We start from the raw sequence: 17,154 nt of genomic DNA on the forward strand, positions 1-17,154 counted from the left end.
CCCAGGAGCGCCCCCCTATCTCTTTGTTACTGGTGTCTTATTTGACTTCTCCCAATGATATAAACTGACTGTTTTTGTCATGGCAGTTGCCTTCAGTCAGTAGCAATTCTAGTCCTCAGTCCTGATTTTGAATCTTAAATATATATATATATATATATATATATATATATACACACACACACATATATACATATTTGTGTGTGTGTGTATATATATATATAAACATATACATATATATTGTATTATATATATACATGTATATATATGTATATATACATGTATATATACACATGTATATATACACATGTGTATATATACATGTATATATATACATGTATATATATGTATTACATATATATATATTACATATATATATATTACATATATATATATATTACATATATATATATGTAAAAGGACGTTTCGTTCCTCTCTTGGAAGAAATTGTCCCAAACTTCTCTCAGCTTTAGCAGTGTAGAGGACATGATGAATGGCTTTTACATTCCTGTATGAATGACGCCTGCTGGGAACATAAGGCATACTGTGAATGAGTATCAAGGATCAAGAACCAGCCTGTGGAGCCTGTCAGAAGTCCAAGCTGCAGACTGACAGGATGGCAGGTAACTGAAATTGCCTAGTGTTTCCCAGCCCTGTGTTTCATTCCCCACAGGTCACCGGGACTTTGGTTTTCGCTGTCGTCACAGCTGCACTAGGTTCCTTCCAGTTTGGATATGATATTGGCGTGATCAACGCACCTCAAGAGGCAAGTGAAACATGTACAATTCAATTCTCTTCTTGGCAATTTCTGTCAGTGACTGAAAGATCTGTGTTCCTCATACACAGAGATAAAGTGTGCCCACGTGGAGAACACAGGGTAATCCCAGCATTCTGTCAGGCACCATGTGCGTGGTTTCAGAGCTGATAACTTGGCCTTGACTCCTCTATCACCCTCACAAAGAAAGAAAGGGCAATAAACAACTCCTGATCTCTGACTCTGCTGTTTGCTGAGCTCACAGAAAACTCTAGCCAGAATACCACATGCCTATTGATGTTGTTTTTAAAAACTGAAGAGCTTATTGCAGCCTTGATTCAGAGCCCCCCGCCATATGTGAGTGGAAAAATGAATGAAAAATCCCAGGGAATAAGAGGAATCAATAGAAGGATTTTAGTGCACTAACTTTTACTGAGCACCAACTCACTGTGCATCGGGCACTTTAACATATGTTCTCCCTAGTTTGACCTCTAAAAACCTTATTATACCCAATTCTAGGTCAGTTGAAAACCTTTAGGAACCTTAACACTAAAAACATCCTAGTCCTTCCTCCTACTTCTGTCTCCCATAGCTAATTCAAAGAAAAATAATATGAAACTATTTAATAATAGTCAAGAAGTCCAATAAAAATTTGGATTTCCTCCATAATAACTATTTGGATGGGTATTTTTTTAATATTGAATAATTTCTATAACTTTTCTCATTTATTTTGTGCATCCCTACTCTGGTATCCAATGAATAAATAGGAGAGGGTTGTCTTTTTTCTCAGCTCCCACGGCTTGTAAGCGGGGAAACCAGGAATTCACCCCCCCTTGCTCTAATGAAGGCTGTCGGGTCATTTAGGTCAGGATTGATGTCTCATTCCTCTTCCTGTCATTGGCATAACGGGGTTCAATAAAGTGTTCCATGAGTAAAGAGAGAGAGGAGAGAAGGTGGGGGGAAGGAGTGGCAGAAGGTGAAAGTGCAGGCATTTGTTGGGTGCCTTCTATGAATAAATCATATTTCATCTGCTTCTCTTACAATGTTGGGCTCCATGGAAAATGTGTGCTGGCCACAGATATGGTCAACAATAAATAAATCTACCTGTGATTGTATGTATAGAATATACAACCCTGGAAGGGCTGCTCCTTGGACCAGAAGATGTGCTTTGGTCAGGTGCCACATAATATTCTCATGGGTGTGACGGTCTTGACGAGGGTGAGAGATTTAGATGATAATGCCGGGGGTCATGGCTTTTTTTCTGAGTGATGACAACTCATGCCAATTTACCACGCTTCTTGAAATTTGGTTCAACATCACCATAATTCAGAATCAGCAAGCCTCTTTTTTGTGGAAGATCTTTTCACATTCTATTTAAACCATCCTCTCCAGGGAAGGAGAGGGGAAATTAGTCTAAGGTTTCCCCTCCTTCAATCCAAGTCCTAGAGCCAGACTTGAAAACAGGATCCCCGACTGGCATCCGGCCTAGTGCCTTATCTAGAGCCCCTTTTCTGTGTTTAACAAGCCGCTTAAACACCATTATAGAATAATAATCATTCAGCTTCATTTGTTTTTGTTAGTGGGATGACATGTGGCATTATTTTAGGGTATTTTAAAGTCACACTTTTTTATGATTATAAAAAATTATACAGGGGTGACTGGGTAGCTCAGTTGGTTAAGCGTCTGACTTGATTTCAACCCAGGTCATGATCTCATGGTTCACGAGATCGATACCTGAGTAGGGCTCTGCACTGACATCACAGAGCCTGCTTGGGATTCTCTCTCCTCTCTCTCTGCCTCTCCTCCCACTTGCCCACACGTGCACATGCACACACTCTCCTTTTCTCTCTCTCAAAAGAAATTAAAAAAGAAAAACAAAAAGCTACACATACCTGTTACAGAAAGTGTTAGAAACAATCATCTATAATTATTCTACCACATAGAGCAAACAGCTGAGAACATTTTGGATGTTTCCTTCTAGCCTTTTTTCTATGTATATTATCCCTATAGAGTGGTCTGCTAATGAGGTAATGTCATGGTCAGACTTCTTTTATCATAAGAGGACGTCACATCCCTCCCTCACTCAGTTGACTTTACCACATAGGGCTTTACCCTATGACTGGCAACCTAGTCAGTTGTATTCCCGGTCCTTGTCAGAGGTCCTCCCAGTCCACTCAATAGTGACCAAATCATCACTGAGAGGAAGGACAAAGAAGGAAGCCTGAAGGCTGTGCCTTTACTAAATTATATTTTGGTAGGATCTTTGCCTCTTCAGAAACACATGATAAAATAATGGTGCTGTGAAATTTAGTTCTGAGAATTGGTCATTGTATTACACACCAAACTCTGTGGGGACCCAGAGGAAAAAAATTCCTTCAGGTCCCAACACCTTCTGAGGGGCCACTGAGTTGTTTTTATCTTTGAAATTCATCAGGATACAGGATTGTTTTCTTTTCTTTGAGCTGGCTGCCAGGAAGTTTATTGCTAAGTTTATAGCATACTTCTAGCAAGGATACAGTACCTAGTCTTTTTAGCCTGCAGAATATTTTCCATTTGAATAGCTGCTTGCATTTAAAACTTAAAGAATTTTATATAAAAATACAAATTTCTGGATTTTATTTATTTATTTATTTATTTATTTATTTTGAGAGAGAAAGAAAGAGAGAAAGCAGGGGAGGGGCAGAGAGAGAGAATCCCAAGCAGAGAGAATCCCACACTGCCAGTGCAGAGCCCGATTCAGAGCTTGAACTCACGAACCAAGAGTTCATGACCTGAGCCGAAACCACGAATTGGATGATTGACTGAGCCACTCAGGCACCCCAAGATTTCTGGCTTCTTTTTAAGAATTAAAGGTCATGAAACACTAGTCTCACATTTGCAGCTTCCTCCTTTAGGTGAGGCAAATGCTCTCCAGTGCTATAACCTTGCCCACTTACTATTATAGTCTCAATAGTAGAGACTGTATTTCAGTTCTCCTAGCTATCAAGGTTCTCCTTCACTTATTTGTTGCTGCCTAGTTCCTGTAGGGACTGGAATTTGCGACCTCTGTTTTACAGGATATGGTCAACTGTAAATAAATCTATCTATGACTGCATGTATATAACACACATAACTGGGATGACACTTTTAAACACCTAACCAACATTTTAAATGAAAAACAAACAAAAAATGTATAGAGTATTTGAGATGTTGGAGCTATTTTTCTTTATTTTATTTCCCCAGGTAATAATATCCCATTATGAATATGTTTTGGGTATTCCACTGGAAGACCGAAAAGCTATCAACAACTATACTATCAACAGTACAAATGACCTGCCCACAATCCCATACCTAAAGGATTCAACACCAACCTCTTTGGCGGAGGAAGAGACTACAACATCTACTAGCCTCATCACCATGCTCTGGTCCTTGTCTGTGTCTAGCTTTGCAGTTGGTGGAATGATTGCATCCTTCTTTGGTGGGTGGCTTGGAGACCAGCTTGGAAGGTAGGCAAGTTTCATAAATAAGCATAAACATGGAAACTAGTATTTGGGGTTTGTTAAGACTTTGTTTAGGAAGAAATCATCTTTCCTTTTGTGGAATAGTTTTGAAGTCGTTTTTTGTTTGTTTGTTTGTTTGTTTGTTTTTCAATTCATGACCCTATCAGTTAGGTTGGTTTTAGACTGAATAATGGAGAAAGCTCTTGCCCTAGTCTGCTTAATTGTGGAGGCATTCATAGCAAAACTGAATTTGGTGTGTATTTCCACAGAAATGCTTTGATTCTCTAAATTCATTAGTTTTAAAAATATGTTAAGAAACCACTACACAAATGGTTAACTCAAGAACTATGGAAAAGCCAAGAGTGAAATTTTTAACCAGGGAATCCATTGTTTGCTTCACCAAATCACTCCATTTCTCAGACCCCCAGTTTTTCATTTTCAAATTAGAATTTGGCATTTGGATCAGTCAAGTCCTAAGGTCAAACCAATATCCCTAACTCTCAGTTGCCCAATACAGTTGGCCTGGGTTTCTAGCTGCTGCTACTGCTATGTCAAAGCCCGAACCAGAGATGAAACAAATAGTGTCTCCATTTCTTTACTCTAGTTTTTACCAGGTGTTTTGGATTTAAAACATCACAGGAACTCCTTCAGACTCAAATTTCTTTCATTTAGTCATGTGACATACTAAGTTGGGATTCTGCCCCCACCCCCAGAGAGAGGAAATAAAATCAGAAAAATCAGAAAAATCAAATGGCTGGGTTTTTTTAGATTTATTTTCTACTTTTTGAGGCCACCTTTTGTTTATTAATTATATTTTTTTCTGATGATAGAAATAAATATGCAAATATGGACAATTTAGAAAATGCAAAAATCTTTAAAGATGTAAATGATATAGGCATCTATTTTAGTAATTCTGGATTAAAATTAATTTAGTTTTTTAAATTCCTACTTTAAATTATAATTTTATCTCTCTGGTTATTAAAGTACTGAAAATTTCTTCCTCTTGCACTGGAGATTTTATATAACAAGACTGTAAGAGGTTTTCTTAAATACTGAATAGCCTAATAACCTAAGTTTTATTCTTGTTCTTATTTGAAAGGGACATTCCTCTACCATAAAAGAGTCTGTTTCTCACATTTTTCTCAATTTACACGTGTTTAGCTTAACTTAGAATCTATAAGTTACAGGGTTCATAAACTGACTTAAATTGTTTAAAAAAATTAAATCATTTTAATTTGAACCAAATTGGTTTAAGCAGTAATTGGAAAATTTTCTAGATTATTTCTAAAATAAATAAAATTAACCGAAGTTAAATTTTATAACATGAACCAACCAATTCTTTCACCAGCTACTGATATTTTCTACCTCTTCCCATTCTTAAAGAAAAAATTTAAGGGGCACTTGGCTGGCTCAGTTGGTGGAGCCTGTGACTCTTGATCTTAGGGTCATGAGTTCAAGCCCCAAGTTGGGCATGACGCTTACAGAAAGAAAGAAAGAAAGAAAGAAAGAAAGAAAGAAAGAAAAGAAAAGAAAAGAAAGAGAACTTAAGTCCTTATTGTCATCTCATTTAGAGATGAGATTCTGACAGGTCCAGTGACATACTCTAAAACACTTATTTCAGGTCCTACTGAAGGAAACAGATGCATGCCCTCTCAAGTCTTAGAATTTAGCATCAACAATGATCATACCCCAAAACCATGTCAAATGATTATTTATCAAATGACTTATGGTAAACTAAAAGTGATGCTTCTTCCAGTTCTCAGTAGAAAAATGATTCTCCATGAAAACAGCCACAAATTAATAATTTTAACATCAAAATTAAGACAAAAGGGTTTAGTCTCTCCTATAAAACTATTTTTCTAGGAAGAGTCACTGATAAATGCCATGATTTTCCTTATTGACCAGGTCGTTGCTCCATCAGTTAAAAATAAATAAAGAAAAATGTATATTTCTATTACTGCTTTAAAAACTCTTTCCTTGTAATTGTGAAATAGGTAATAAATGTCTGTGGCCACTGTTTTATAGATTTGGCTTCTCAGGGTCAATTTTTCCAGAGGTTGTGTTCTGAAAATTTAATTACAAGGATATGGTGGAGGAGACCATGATCTGTGCAATCAATCCATGCTACCATAAGTTGTACATAAGGTGTACATACCTTGCATTTGAATACACTCTTTCTTTTATATAAACAATGGAACTCACTAAAACCAAACATTAACCTCTCATTTCACACAGATCAACTCCCAGCTCTGTCACTTAATAGTTGTGTGAAAATGAACGAGTTACTTAGGTCCTCTAAGATGTTTCCCCCTCCATTTACAATGTAAGAAAAAAATAATACCTAACTCGTAGCATCATTACGAGGATTACATGAGAACATACACAGAGGTTTATCACAATGCCCAACACATAGTAAGCAAGCCCTGAATGTAGCCTTACTGTGATGCTGATGGTGATGATGATGATGATGAAGACAATGATGATGACAGGATGACAGTGATAATGCCTACGCTAACAGGAATATTTAGAGAAAAATTTAAAGAAATATACTTAGAAATATATTCTTTCTCTCTGATTCAACGATGTCATGTATTTTTAGATTATTCATTCTTGGCCATTTCTCCCGTCTGAGCAGAAGTTAAAATCCTCTAAGTTGTACAAAGTGCTCTAGCATCCCTTGGTGGTTAAGGAAGAGGGACTTAAGAGCAATCTGGTACCAAAAGTACTTTCAGGCTATCTCTTTTAAGAGTTTTTCTGCCTAAGAGAATATTCTCCCTAATAGAATATACGACTAGCCAGCCAATAACAATTTTCTTAAGGTCAATTATTGAATTTTTTTGTCTTCTGTCCTTGTGTAAAGAAAAGGCACTTCACAGAGAAATATCCCTGTCTTGTTCTGCTCTGCAGCTCTGAAGTTGGTCAGCTCTAAATCACTGTTTTCCTTCCCTTTGAGTAGTTGACAATTCACATATATTGTTTTTCTATTACTGCTCTAATGAGTTACCCTAAGCAGTGGCTGAAAACAACACAAATTAATTTTCTTACAGTTTTGGAGGTTAGAAGCCCAAATTGTTTCATTTGGCTGAAGCCAAGGTGTCAGCAGGGCTGGTTCCTTCTATTTTTTTTTCAATTTACTTTTTATTTTTTTATTAAGTTTTTTTTTAATATATGAAATTTATTGTCAAATTAGTTTCCATACAACACACAGTGCTCATCCCAAAAGGTGCCCTCTTCAATGCCCATCACCTACCCTCCCCTCCCTTCCACCCCCCATCAACCCTCAGTTTGTTCTCAGTTTTAAGAGTCTCTTATACTTTGGCTCTCTCTCCCACTCTAACCTCTTTTTTTTTTCTCCTTCCCCTCCCCCATGGGTTTCTGTTAAGTTTCTCAGGATCCACATAAGAGTGAAAACATATGGTATCTGTCTTTCTCTGTATGGCTTATTTCACTTAGCATAACACTCTCCAGTTCCATCCACGTTGCTACAAAGGCCATATTTCATTCTTTCTCATTGCCACGTAGTACTCCATTGTGTATATAAACCACAATTTCTTTTTATTTCTTTTTTATTTTTTTTAACGTTTATTTGTTTTTGAGACAGAGAGAGACAGAGCATGAATGGGGGAGGGGCAGAGAGAGAGGGAGACACAGAATCAGAAGCAGGCTACAGGCTGCAGGCTGCAGGCTCCAGGCTGCAGGCTCCAGGCTCCAGGCTCCAGGCTCCGAGCCATCAGCCCAAAGCCCGACGTGGGGCTCGAACTCACGGACCGCGAGATTGTGACCTGAGCTGAAGTCGGACGCTTAACCGACTGAGCCACCCAGGAGCCCCAGTATTAAATCACAATTTCCACAATTTGGCTATTGTTGAGAGTGCTGCTATAAACATTGGGGTACAAGTGCCCCTATGCATCAGTACTCCTGTATCCCTTGGGTAAATTCCTAGCAGTGCTACTGCTGGGTCATAAGGTAGGTCTATTTTTAATTTTTTGAGGAACCTCCACACTGTTTTCCAGAGTGGCTGCACCAGTTTGCACTCCCACCAACAGTGCAAGAGGGTTCCCGTTTCTCCACATCCTCTCCAGCATATATAGTCTCCTGATCTGTTCATTTTGGCCACTCTGACTGGCATGAGATGATATCTCAGTGTGGTTTTGATTTGTATTTCCCTGATGAGGAATGATGTTGAGCATCTTTTCATGTGCCTGTTGGCCATCCGGATGTCTTCTTTAGAGAAGTGTCTATTCATGTTTTCTGCCCATTTCTTCACTGGATTATTTGTTTTTCGGGTGTGGAGTTTGGTGAGCTCTTTATAGATTTTGGATACTAGCCCTTTGTCCGATATGTCATTTGCAAATATCTTTTCCCATTCCATTGGTTGCCTTTTAGTTTTGTTGATTGGTTCCTTTGCTGTGCAGGAGCTTTTTACCTTGATGAGGTCCCAATAGTTCATTTTTGCTTTTAATTCCCTTGCCTTTGGGGATGTGTCAAGTAAGAAATTGCTGCGGCTGAGGTCAGAGAGGTCTTTTCCTGCTTTCTCCTCTAGTGTTTTGATGGTTTCCTGTCTCACATTCAGGTCCTTTATCCATTTTGAGTTTATTTTTGTGAATGGTGTAAGAAAGTGGTCTAGTTTCATTCTTCTGCATGTTGTTGTCCAGTTCTCCCAGCACCATTTGCTAAAGAGACTGTCTTTTTTTCCATTGGATACTCTTTCCTGCTCTGTCAAAGATTAGTTGGCCATACATTTGTGGGTCTAGTTCGGGGGTTTCTATTCTATTCCATTGGTCTATGTGTCTGTTTTTGTGCCAATACCATGCTGTCTTGATGATGACAGCTTTGTAGTAGAGGCTAAAGTCTGGGATTGTGATGCCTCCTGCTTTGGTCTTCTTCTTCAAAATTACTTTGGCTATTTGGGGCCTTTTGTGTTTCCATACAAATTTTAGGATTGCTTGTTCTAGCTTCGAGAAGAATGCTGGTGCAATTTTGATTGGGGTTGCATTGAATGTGTAGATTGCTTTGGGTAGTATTGACATTTTAACAATATTTATTCTTCCAATCCATGAGCACGGAATGTTTTTCCATTTCTTTATATCTTCTTCAATTTCCTTCGTAAGCTTTCTATGGTTTTCAGCATACAGATCTTGTACATCTTTGGTTAGATTTATTCCTAGGTATTTTATGCTTCTTGGTGCAATTGTGAATGGGATCAGTTTCTTTATTTGTCTTTCTGTTGCTTCATTATTGGTGTATAAGAATGCAACTGATTTCTGTACATTGATTTTGTATCCTGCAACTTTGCTGAATTTATGTATCAGTTCTAGCAGACTTTTGGCAGAGTCTATCGGATTTTCCATGTATAATATGTCATCTGCAAAAAGCGAAAGCTTGACTTCATCTTTGCCAATTTTGATGCCTTTAGGGCTGGTTCCTTCTAGATGTTCCGAGGGAAAAACTCATTTCCGTGCCCTTTTCCAGCTTCCAGTGGTCACCTATATTGCTTGGCTTGTGGCCCCTCACTCAATCTTCAAAACACATTACTCCAATCTTACTTCTGTCATCACATTATCTTCTTCTCTGCTGCCCTCTTATAAGAATACTAGTGATTCCATCACTGGGTCCACCAGAATAATCCAAGGTAATCTCTTTATCTCAGTGTCCTCGATTTAATGATGCCTGCAAAATCCCTTTTATTATATAAGGTAACGTATTGCCAGGTTCTGAAGATCAGGATGTGGACTCTTGGAGGATATTATTAAGCCTATAGTTGTGGGCAATCACTGAAGAATAACACTACATAGTTTTACTCTCCAGAAAAAAAAAAAAAATCTCCTTGGAGTTAAAGATACTTGCTTAGAAAAAGATCACCTATTCAAGTTTGAAACATTGACATAGAATATAACAAGGTGCTGACATTTGTTTGTGGCACAAACATTTCCACACCTACCCATTTAGATTCTTTTATTGTCCTTATCATCATCTACTGAACTTTAAAGAAGGTTTTTGTGCCCCAATTTTCCATTTAATGGGAGTAAAAGTATCAGATGTCTGCAAATGTTAATTTTCATATGATTAATTTTGAAAATGATATTTTTGTTACTATTGTCAACTTGATTACATGTTTTACATTGGTTGACACTAATTCATTGATTCTGGAAATATGACATACTATGTCAAAATAAGAATAATTATAATTCTCTTTGATAAGGCTTAAAGTCAAAGTATATTTTAATTTATTTCCAAGTAATTCATGTTAAAGAAAATTTAACTTTGAAAGTTCCTTACATGACCTACATCAACTAAAAATGTGCACCATTACGAAAGAAAGGAAGGAAGGAAGGAAGGAAGGAAGGAAGGAAGGAAGGAAGAGAGAGAGAAAAGAAAGAAAGAAAGAAAGAGAAAGAAAGAAAGTCATAAGTTACAACTACAGTGTTGAATATAGCTATCAACAGGCAATTATGCCTTACAGCAATCAACTTGAAGAAAACGTAATTATTTATTTTTATTTTTAATGGTATCTGTACTCTTTTTTTTTAAAGTAAGCTCCACCCCCAATGTAGGGCTTGAACTCCACACCCTGAGATCAAGAGTCACATGTTCTATCAACTGAGCCAGCCAGGTGCCCTCTTGAAGAAAACTTAATTAGTTAATTGTTTGCAAAAGTTTCAGAAGTATTATCTTAAAGCAAATCAGTCATCACCACAATTGAATCATCTCTATTAAAATGTGGAGATCATGTGCATGAAACTCAGATTTTCTCATTATAAACATTAATCGTTAATGCTTTAGACAACAGATAAATCAAACTAGCAGTCATGGTTTAAGATCCCCAACTAGCTGTTTCAGCAAAATTAAAATAACTGCTCTTAAGTAAATACCTTAGCATACTCTGAGGGCAAATAATTTTATCAAGTTTTGATGCTGAACTTATAATCCTTGCTTTTTAAAATTTCAGAATCAAAGCCATGTTGGTAGCAAATGTTCTCTCATTAGCTGGAGCTCTCTTGATGGGGTTTTCCAAACTGGGACCATCTCACATTCTTATAATTTCAGGAAGAAGCATATCAGGACTCTATTGTGGTAAGTCATACATGTGCATGTGCTCGCACACACACACACACACACACATCTGTCTGAAAAATTCTAACGGCAGATGTGGTAACATGCAGGGAAGTTTTTGAGCCTAAGGTGGCGTCACAAAAGGGAAAGGCAATAGCATGAAATTGAAGTCCAGAGTCAAGCAGGTTTGGGACCAGTAAGTGGGAGTTGTGAAGCTATCTTCTTGCTCATGGCAGTTTCTAGTGGTATCATCTCAGATAAATTATTTAACTCTTAGTTTCATTATCTGTTAAACGAAGGAGATAATATCTACCATGTAAGGCACTTGTGAGAATACATGTAAATGTTCAGCATAGGATCTGACTACAGCAAGCTGCCAAGAAAAGCTAGCTGTCGTTATCGCTTCTGTTGTGCGGGAGACAGTAGCATGCTTCTACACCCGCAACCCCCAACTCAGCTCTTCGGGCCTATTTGGCCACTTATGTCTCTGTCTCTCCTTTCTGGAAAGACCTTGACACTCAGGCCCACCTCTCAGACCACATTCCCTAGCCATTGGGTTCCAGACATGGTTGGGTGAAGCATTACAGTGACGGTGACCATAAGGAGAGGGAGTCACACAGCAGCAGATGATTGAAGAGTTCACAATGGACGAAGGATGCTCCCCCTGTGAGCCTCACATCTGAATATCTGGAATGACTAGTTCTGGGAAACAGCTTTTCAAACTTTTATAGGTTTCAAACTTTCAGAAGCAAATTTAACCAGCAGGGGTGTGAACAAAGGGAGGATCACTTAATCTCTACAATAGCCAAATCTTTAGCTTCTCAGTGCAAGTGAAGCCCTGATTCTGGTGGTTTGGAGCCAAGGTTTTACATTGTCCCAAATCATAGCTGCCTTTCAGAGCACTAATATTCACTGGGGCTGGGGACGCGGGAGGAGGGGACGTGAGAGAGCGCAAAATGATGTATAAAATGTTTACATTTACTTCCGAAGAGAAAAGACTATATAGTTTCATGTGTCTTCAATGATCAGGTAAAACAAAAGTCTAAAATATCCATAAGTTAATAACTTAATTAAAAGTATTTTTTTGTTATTTTCAATGTTAATATAAATAGCTAAAAGTTAGGATAGCTTTATCAAGGTGAAGAGTCAACCCACATGTGGCAAGATTTAGATTCAGCATGTATCAATTCTGGCACTATCTTGGCCTGGCCTTAGATATATTAACTGAACCTTCTGTAAAATGCAAATACTAACACTATTGAGGAGGCCCAAATCATGATTCCTCTTTCTTCTCTCTCCAATTTTTAACATACAGTAGGAAAAAAATCACAAATATTTTGGCAAAATTGAAAAAAAATGCCATCAACATTGTGGACACTAGCACAGCCAAGTAACTTGTACTCCCCAACTAGCTTTTAAAATTATTCCTGGTCCTGTTCTGAGCTTTAAAATTGCTAAAAATAATAGGAAATACATTTGGACTTTAAATTTGTGTCACTTCAGACCTGTGAGCTTATCTACATTATTATGTTCTTGAGATATAAAGGTAAGTATTACACAGAGAGTACAGCCTGGAATAAAGCCAAAAAAAAAAAAAAAAGGTTTTCTTCTTATTTAAGATCAACAGACCACACAATAGAGTCACATGTAAATGTCAACCAAAATTTAGATGCCATTTCAATCATGCAACTGTTCATGTGAGATCTTAGAACGATTTAAAGCACTAAAAGAAATATCAAAAGTTTCCGAATGCATCTTTTACAAAAAAACCATACATTTCCATTTTGTAGACAATCTTTCTAAGAGGAAGACTCTAACAAATATTATTTTTAAATTCTTAAGAAAATGCCAAACATCTCATTCAGCCTTGCTTATTGATAGTGTCTGACCTTCCTGTGCACTCAGCAAATGGCTGGATACTCTGGCAGCTACTCCAACATGACCGATGACATCTGCATTTAAGAAAGCTATAGAAGCCAGAATTGCCTAGTGCTTTTCAAATTTTTTGTATTCCTTTAAGCACCAAAATCTTTTCTGAAGCCCGTTTTGGGAGAGAATAAAGAAGATGGGTTGCTCTGGTTGGAAAAATGGAGGAAGAACCCCTGAACCCCTTAACCTCTCCCACCTCTCCACACCCCTGCTCATCACTTTAACAGTGATCTTGAGGCACTTGCACGTTGTGGACACTCAGGGCTTGTAGTTCTCTGTTGCACTGTCATCCCAGGTAAACTCTCTTTGAAGTGAAAAGGTTGGCCTACATATGTGCTCATTTCCTTTCATACCAGGAGTTTGGATTAAGAATATTATTAAAGCATTTTTTCATCTCTTTTCTGAAGACAACTTAAGGCCTTTATGATGTACAGTCCATTTTAACATGGTTTTAACTAAATAAGGCAGTGCTATGAGTGATTGCCAAATCCACGACTCATCAGTTCTTTCCATTCCTATATTCAACTACAACTTCATCTTGCGTTCACTTGCATTCACATTTATGTTCATGTTTTATGCAGGGCTAATTTCAGGCTTGGTTCCAATGTACATTGGTGAAATTGCTCCGACCACACTCAGGGGCGCCCTTGGCACACTTCACCAGCTGGCCATTGTCACAGGCATTCTCATTAGTCAGGTAAAAACTCGATCCCCTACTTCACCCATCCTCTATCCAACTTCTCCCTCCCTGACAGTCCACTCTCACTGTAGACCAACACAAAGGAAAAAACCAGTTCCACCAGGGGAGTAGAGATGGTGTAGAGACTTAAGCTTTTTATGTCAAAGCTAAATGATTAGTACACCACTCCTCAATTCTCCCCTTGGATCTCTGGTAGGATTGGCACTAGAGATGACCCAGCATGCCAGATCTTGAACTTCTGGAGCTATTCTAGAATTAAATTATTCTGTTTAGATTTCAAAGAATAGGAAACTTCACATTTTTTTACTGCTTGGGTTTCCTTTGTTTTGAGCATTTTACCTGGAAAATTAATATGTATATGATTATCATAGCAGTTTTTCGTTCAGCCAGCTCTATCCTTCCCTTCTATCCCATGGACCTCAGAGTCTTCAGAGCCCCTAGCCTACGACTATCCAGGGGGTAAACCACTGCAATAAGAATGACAAAATGGGTTCCCATTATAATAATTGTTCTATCTATGGAATACCATTTTATTTAAGTTCTGGGTAATCTAAGAAGAAATTTTTTAATGTCCAAAGTTTACACATGATTTTTGGTGTTGCTTTAGATGTCAAATGTGTTCTTAAAAATTTGGTTGTTTCCCATCTTAAATGGCCCATATGAGTTAATGAAAACAAACCTAAGTGAACTCTTTGTAAAACAAATAGTCTCTAATTCAGTTAAGGTAGGACACAATATTAATAGTTTCTGTTTGAGCATACTTGAATCCAAGTTGTCAGGGAATACTATTTTTGTAGGTTTATTTATCTGTTTTAGAGAGATATAGAGAGGGAGCACAAGTGGGGAAGGGGCAGAGAGAGAGGGAAACACAGAATCCGAAGCAGGCTCCAGGCTCTGAGCTGTCAGCACAGAGCCCGACACGGCCTCGAACCCACAAACCATGAGATCGTGACCTGAGCCCAAGTCAGACGCTTCACGAACTGAGCCACCCAGGTTCCCCACCAGGGAATACTATTAAACAGTCAATGTGCTTTTTCAACAAATAGTTGCAGAAAGCAGACCCAACATGTTGTGCACCTGCTATGTTTCCTCCCTGCCTCTTCAGATTGTCGGCCTCAACTTCATCTTGGGCAGTCATGAGCAGTGGCATATCCTGCTTGGTTTGTCTGCTCTGCCAGCCATCCTCCAGTCTCTGCTGCTCCTCTTCTGTCCTGAAAGCCCCAGATACCTTTACATCAAGTTGGATGAGGAAGTCAAAGCAAAGAAAAGTAAGTCTGTGGGTGGGTTTTTTTCCCCCTTCCTATTGTTTCGGAACTAGCAGATAATGAAAAGCAGTGAGCATGAATGTTTACTGATCAAATTGGTACCAGAGCTTTCCAAATGAAGTCAGTGATTACATGTAAGAACAATGTGAAAGATCACCTTAATATGACTCATGCATGCCATTTCAAACCCATAAACACTCGAGCCCAAATGGGAAACCCACATGCAGGGTATTGGACTCAACCAGAGGTTTCTAAAAGACCTTTACTTGCATTACGCTTCTATGATAATAAAGATCATAGTTTTCTTTGTCATTAGATAAAACCAAATGTGCTTTTAAAAATTTTAAAACAGGGGCGCCTGGGTGGCGCAGTCGGTTGAGCGTCCGACTTCAGCCAGGTCACGATCTCGTGGTCCGTGAGTTCGAGCCCCGCGCCAGGCTCTGGGCTGATGGCTCAGAGCCTGGAGCCTGTTTCCGATTCTGTGTCTCCCTCTCTCTCTGCCCCTCCCCCGTTCATGCTCTGTCTCTCTCTGTCCCAAAAATAAATAAACGTTGAAAAAAAAAATTTTTTTTTAATTTAAAAATTTTAAAACAGGATTTAATTTAACAAAAAGAATGTCCAACACCCATGCTGTAAAGCAATAGAAAGAGCTATGCAGATCTGTAACTCTTTCAAAAACATAATAAAAGTAAATTTACTTTTGTTTTGACCTGAGTTGTGTCAACCTGATCATTTTGGGGGACAGGCTTGAAAAGACTCAGAGGAAGTGATGATGTCACCAAAGACATCACTGAGATGAGGAAAGAAAAGGAAGAAGCATCAAGTGAACAAAAAGTCTCCATAATTCAGCTCTTCACCAATTCCAGCTACCGACAGTCTATTATAGTGGCATTGATGCTGCATATGGCCCAGCAATTTTCTGGAATCAATGCGGTAAGTTTAAGAATACCCCCTAACTCTAAAAGCAAATTGAATGAAATAGGGAAAGAAAAGGATGTAAATTTAAATAGCTAAAAGACATTTTAAAATGTTGACATCACATTTCACTACAATAAACATATAATGAGTGAGCATTAATTTTCTTTGTTTCGCTTCATCTGCTTTCTAAAATTGGCATAGAATTTTTTTAAACGTCAACGACAATCACTGGTTCTGTGTGTCCACTAAGATGGAAGGTTAAAGGCAAAATTCACATTTAATACAAAAGAAGGAAAAGGAGAATAATTGTGAAAAAAAAAACCCACCTGAATTACAAGGGGCTTCTAGACTTGAGAACCAAATTTAGGATTTCTGATGGCTTAGGAAAAAGGAGCCCGTGGTTCCCTTTATCTATTTAAATGAAGTATACCAGGTAGCCAGGTGCAAAGAAATTTCCTGCCATCCAAGAAACTTTCACTGTATTTATGGAGACAGCATACAAAATAAACAATAGAGTGAACTGATATGATATGGGTGAGTGAGGGTAGTAGATAAGACATGATTGAAAAACATACTGAATATTAAACTAGCTAGCTTTTAGGTTTTGAACTGAAATCATTGCATTATGCAAACTAAAATTATTCTACTGGCAATTAACTACTAGAAGAAAATAATTAAGCATTTGTTAAAAAAACGAGATACAGAAAATCACTTACCCCTTTTATTGCTTTTAAAAATGCTGTTTGGGTTTCCTCTTTAATGAGCCAATCACAGATCCACAGGGGACACTTTGAGGGTGACTGATGGATGGGCAGAGCCTTGGAAGAAGGAAAGATAGTAATTCTCATCAGTTGAAGAAAAGGAGGCCTGAACCTCACTCAACAAGCTGAATACTGCTCTTCTGTCATCTCTGTTCTCCTTTAAGGGGTCAGTGATGTTCATTTTAATCTAATACTCTATAAACCTTTGGGGTTTGGAGACCAATTTTGTAGGCTTTCTTTCAGTTCTGCCTGTATATATCCAGAGGCGCAATACTTAATCTCTTCAAACCTTCCTGCT

The 17,154-nt window shown here is 38.1% G+C and overlaps 1 protein-coding gene and 1 long non-coding RNA gene across 2 annotated transcripts in view; one reads left to right on the plus strand and one right to left on the minus strand.

Annotated features, from left to right (window-relative positions):
• The window catches only part of SLC2A2 (solute carrier family 2 member 2), a 30,229-nt gene that overhangs the window by 7,090 nt on the left and 5,985 nt on the right, over nt 1-17,154 (plus strand). Inside the window, exons 2-7 of the mRNA XM_043594919.1 lie at nt 671-763; nt 3,974-4,236; nt 11,180-11,304; nt 13,794-13,909; nt 15,018-15,180; nt 15,923-16,110. Coding sequence (XP_043450854.1) covers nt 671-763; nt 3,974-4,236; nt 11,180-11,304; nt 13,794-13,909; nt 15,018-15,180; nt 15,923-16,110 — 948 coding nt within the window. The remainder of the gene's footprint in view (nt 1-670; nt 764-3,973; nt 4,237-11,179; nt 11,305-13,793; nt 13,910-15,017; nt 15,181-15,922; nt 16,111-17,154) is intronic.
• On the minus strand, nt 15,041-17,030 carry LOC122491736. The gene is made up of 2 exons (XR_006299429.1): nt 16,812-17,030; nt 15,041-15,123 (listed from the first exon to the last, which is right to left on the minus strand). It is a non-coding gene; the product is annotated as an uncharacterized LOC122491736 (long non-coding RNA).

The sequence above is a fragment of the Prionailurus bengalensis genome, chromosome C2 (assembly GCF_016509475.1).
Source record: "Prionailurus bengalensis isolate Pbe53 chromosome C2, Fcat_Pben_1.1_paternal_pri, whole genome shotgun sequence".
In the NCBI taxonomy this organism is placed as follows: Eukaryota; Metazoa; Chordata; class Mammalia; order Carnivora; family Felidae; genus Prionailurus; species Prionailurus bengalensis.